Source organism: Microtus ochrogaster, unplaced genomic scaffold (assembly GCF_000317375.1).
Source record: "Microtus ochrogaster isolate Prairie Vole_2 unplaced genomic scaffold, MicOch1.0 UNK1, whole genome shotgun sequence".
Lineage (NCBI taxonomy): Eukaryota > Metazoa > Chordata > Mammalia > Rodentia > Cricetidae > Microtus > Microtus ochrogaster.
The window spans coordinates 830,736-835,441 of record NW_004949099.1 but is presented as its reverse complement, the minus strand read 5'-3'; the positions used below and the strand labels follow the sequence as shown (position 1 = coordinate 835,441).

The 4,706-nt window shown below is 40.1% G+C and overlaps 1 protein-coding gene across 1 annotated transcript in view; it reads left to right on the top strand.

Annotated features, from left to right (window-relative positions):
- Gmcl1 (germ cell-less, spermatogenesis associated 1) overlaps window positions 1-4,706 on the top strand; it is a 40,576-nt gene that overhangs the window by 21,711 nt on the left and 14,159 nt on the right. Inside the window, exons 8-9 of the mRNA XM_013353027.2 lie at window positions 867-957; window positions 1,827-1,964. Of these exons, the coding sequence (XP_013208481.1) occupies window positions 867-957; window positions 1,827-1,964 (229 nt within the window). The remainder of the gene's footprint in view (window positions 1-866; window positions 958-1,826; window positions 1,965-4,706) is intronic.

Here is a 4,706-nt window from a genome sequence, read left to right as displayed (position 1 = left end):
AAAAAAAAAAAAAAAGTAAACTCAGAGAAATTTGGATATATTCAGCTCGTATATGACAGTTGGAGATTGAATCCACATTCTTCACTGCCTGCATGCTGTCTCAGCATCAAGGAGTCAGAAGTTCCTCTTCCCATTTCATTTTCTTAATTTTGCAGTCTTATGGGTTTGCATCATATTTAGTGTTATTGATCTGTTAGTGATTAGAATATATTAGTGCAGAATTACCGATGTGTTATACATGTTAGCACTGTCAGTGTTTGATTCAGTAAGGTGTGCTTGCGACTATTAGACACACTGAATTTTTATTATTGGAGCTCCATTTCCTGCCAGTGACTTGAAGCTTTAGTAGTTAGTCTTTCTTACAGTTCCTTGTGAAATGGAAATTTTAGCCTTTATCTTAGGGTAGAGATGTAAGCTCAATTGGTAGAGTGCCTGGCGTATAGAAGCCTTGGGTTCAATTCCCAGCACCTCTTAAAGCAGTTGTTCTCAACTTTCCTAATGCTGCAACCCTTTAATATAGTTTCTCATGTTGTAGTGACCGCCAACCATAACATTGTTTCCATTGCCATCATAACTGTTATTTTACTACTGTTACATATTTTTGGAGGTAGAAGTTTGCTGGAGGGGTTGTGACACACAAGTTGAGAACTGCTATCTTAAACTGAGTGCATTAGCTTGTAACCCCAGCACTCCACAGGTTGTTCAAAGTTATCCTCAGCTACATATTAATTTCAAGGCCAGCCTGGGCTACATGAAACCTCATCTGAAAAAAAGTTGTTTTTTTTTTTAAAAAAAATAGGACAATTTGAAAATATGATAATAAAGTGAAAAAGTCTTATAATTTCTTATTTTTTTTTCCAAACTAGTGGATGTTCCTTCAGCTGGTGCCTTCCTGGAATGGGTCTTTAAAGCAGCTTTTGACAGAAACCGATGTATGGTTTTCAAAGTGGAAAAAAGGTATATTGAAATTTTTATTGAGGATCCCCCCCTTTTTTTTCTTTTAGTGATACTTCTTAAAATCAGGCCTTGGCTTTTGCTTACAGACTTGGTTTTAGAGCTGAAAAACAGCTGAGCAGATTCCTGCTTCAGTCACTTAGTCACAGCAGGAAAGGCTCCTGGCCTGTCACCATATTCTACCCCAGAACTATTGTTCTCCTGTTTGTCACCGGTTCAGCTTGGGAGTTATACTTGTTTGTTTGGCCACATTAGGTTTCCATCTCTCAGGCAGTGATTCCTTATGGGCCTATTTCCTGCTTCTGTGCATCACTGACTGAAAGTAGATGCAGAGGTGGTGTGTGACAGGCACTGTTCGGTGTGGGAGCAGCCCTTCCTGGGGCTGGAGACGCAGCTCAATAGTTAGAGTGTGTACTGCTCTTGTAGAGGGTGTGGGCTCAGTTCCCAGCACCGGCAGCTCACAGCTGCATGTAGTGTCTGTCGCTGGTGTGAGTTAGAAGGATGGATAGCTGTCCCTGAGAGAGAGAGAGAGAGAGAGAGCTGACTCTCATGAGTCACTTCCTCAATTACACCCATCCTTCCATGCTATCCTGTAAAAAAAAAAAAAAAAAAAGGACAGCTGAGGTCTCACCTCAGGGGCCTAATTAGTACCAAAATTAATTTGAGAGATTTTTCAAAGTTCCACTAAGGTTTTCCACATCTTAGATTTATAAGAGTCTTGAAAACCTTGGAAGTAGCTTACTTGCATTCTAGCAGATTCTGTGTGTCTGTGTGTGTCTGTGTGTTTGTGTGTCTGTGTGTCTGTCCATAGAAACATTTAGCAAAACAGCACATTAGACAAGAATGCTGTTTAATTAAAACTTTCTTAATAGACTTTGAAGGGACGACTTTCCTTGAAACTGAGCAGGGAAAACCATTTGCGTCCGTGTTCAGACATTTAAGGCTACAGTACATTATCAGTGATCTGGCTTCTGCAAGGATCATTGAGCAGGATTCTCTGGTACCTTCAGGTAAGAAAGCCTGATGTGTTTGTGATTTGAAATCACGTTTTTCTGATTGTAGCATTTCATACTTGCATAGGAAAGAACAGAAAGAACCCAGGAAGTCATCTTTGATACCATAAGGTATGTATCTTCATGCCCACGGAGATTAGCATGTGAATAATCTTCCTGTGTCCTTTCATTATTAAAGTGCCTGCCATAATATTTAAGTGACTAAGAAGTGTTTTGCAGTAGAGTGTTTTGTTTGTTTTCTGTACTGAGGATTGGAATCAAGGGTTTATGCTGTAGCTTCAGCCCCAGCTTGAAGCGTTTGATCCTGACTTCTGCTTCCCAGGTGCTGCCGTTAGAAGCATGTAACCACACACTGGGCTCTGGGTATTTCTCATGGTGGTTAGCCATGCACTGTTTTAATATCAGCCTGAAAAATTACTTTTGATGTGTTTAAAAATTATGACTGCTTTTTCTATTAGTGCCCCTTAAATTCTCTTCGTTTCTGGTTTTTTTTTTATTCTGAATTCTTAAACATGGTGAATCAAGTATATCTACTCATTATAATTTAAATTTCTTGAAACAATTATTTATTTTTATGTCTGTGATATTTGTAACAAGTTGTATTTAGTACTGTTTGAGTACATTAGGGCATTTGTCCAGCGTGTTCAAGACCCAGGTTTTAAAGCAAAGTACAGCAGAAAGAGAAAAAGAAAGCAGGGTACCAAGCCTATAGTAGTTTTAGTGTGTACTACACACCAGGCAGAGATATAAACTAGATGCCAAAGCCTTTGACATGTCTTTCCAATTCAGCCTTCATTAAGGTTCTCTAAAGATTTGTTCTAATTGTGGATGTGCATTTGAGTGCAGGTGCTGGCCCTGGATGCTCTAGAGCTGAAGTTGCAGGTGGTTGGTTGTGGGCTGTCTGATGTGGGCAGGGAACCAAACGTGGGTCCTCTGGAAGAGCAGCAAGGGCTCTTACAGAGCCATCTCTCCAGACCCATCTTTAAGAATTGTTGAGTTTGGAAAACAGTCTGATATGATTTACATTAGGTATGTCTGGTACAAGAGGACAAGTTTTGAAAGGCAAATTGTATAAACATGAAGTCTGAAGCATTTTATTTGGTATAAAAATTTTTAAGTAGATTTATGGTCAGGGTTTTTTTTTTCTTCCTGATGTAAAATGATATGAGAAGACTTGAAAAAAATTATTACATTTTATAAATATAAACAAAATTTTCTGTGTGTTCAAAATTTCAATTTAAAAAGAAAAATGTATCCCACAGGGCAGGGAACCCTGATTGCTCTTCAGGCTGATGAGGGAGGGGAACTTGATCGGGGGAGGGGGAGGGAAATGGGAGGCGGTGGCGAGTAGGAGGCAGAAATCTTTAATAAATAAATAAATTAATTAATTAAAGGGTTAAAAAAAAGAACATTGACTAAGACAAAAAAAATGTAAGTTAAAATTAAATATCACACTTTTGTAGGGAGGCAGAAAGTGCCATGTAGCTCATTGGTGCCTGCTCTCAGAAGGAAGCTGAGGACTAGAGATACAGGGCAGGAGCCCCGGGTTCTATCCTCAGCAGGAGGCAGTGTGTCTTAATTTTAGGCCCACTGGTTCATTATGTCATGAAACCGGGTTTGTCATCGTCATCTCGGATGTCTTAGTCTGTATCTTCTGTTCCGCCTCCCCCACTCTCATCCCGGCTTATCTCCATGCCTCTCAAACCCTGTTATTTTTACTTTCTGGAGTCAGGATCAACAGAATCTCAAGATCAACTGTCTCCTCTCCACATTTATTTAGCTGTGCTAAAGAGAACCTTTCTCTCTTTGTAGTACCCTAGGGCCAGGAGGTAAAGACCTAGACCCCAGTCCTGCTTGTGACCTGACCCCTATTCCTTCCTCCACATCATGGGATTTGGATGCTTGATTCACCCTCTTCCTTCCCAACCAGTCAGTTTATTTATATGATTCCCACCTTCTCATTATTTGACCTCAGCTCTGGGAGCATTTATCTTTTTAGGCTCTTACCACCCATGGAAAAGAAATGCGTTGAACTTTGTCCATCAGAACTGGTCCGCATCAGAGTTTGTTGTCTCCAGCTGTTAATCTCACCTGCCATTCACAGCTCATTTCCTTTTCACAGTTCCCTGTCTTTAGCCCTCTTCTTTCTGCTGGCCTGTGGAACCTTTCCTACCTTTTCTCAGCTCCTGCCAGTCTTAGATTTCATGTAGATGGTGGTAGGTTACACACAGTTGTCCTGTCACTGGGTAAAGTCCAAAATCAGCGAGACTGTCTTTGTTCCACACCATTGCCCCGGGCACTCCTGCTGCAGAGCCCTCCATAACTTGACAGACGGCTTTTCACCGTAATGAAATCCTGTTACAGATAATGTCATAAATGAAGAATCCATTACTAAGTTCCCCAATATAGAACTTTATTAAAACTGAAAATAGCCAGGTGGTGGTGGTGCATGCCTTTAAGCCCAGCACTCAAGAGACAGAGGCAAGCGGATCTTTGTAAGTTCAAGGCCATTCCTGATCTAGAGCGTGACTTCCAGAACAGCCTCATCAAAAAAAGAAAAAAAAATCCAAAAACACTCCTAGGAACGAAGCCCACAAATGGAGTCAATATCGACAGGCTGTGGGATATATCGGAAGTGACAGCATAGCCTGTTTTTTCCGGAAAGGAGGTCATTCTTTTTTTTTTTAAATATTTATTTATTTATTTATTTATTTATTTATTTATTTATTTATTATGTAT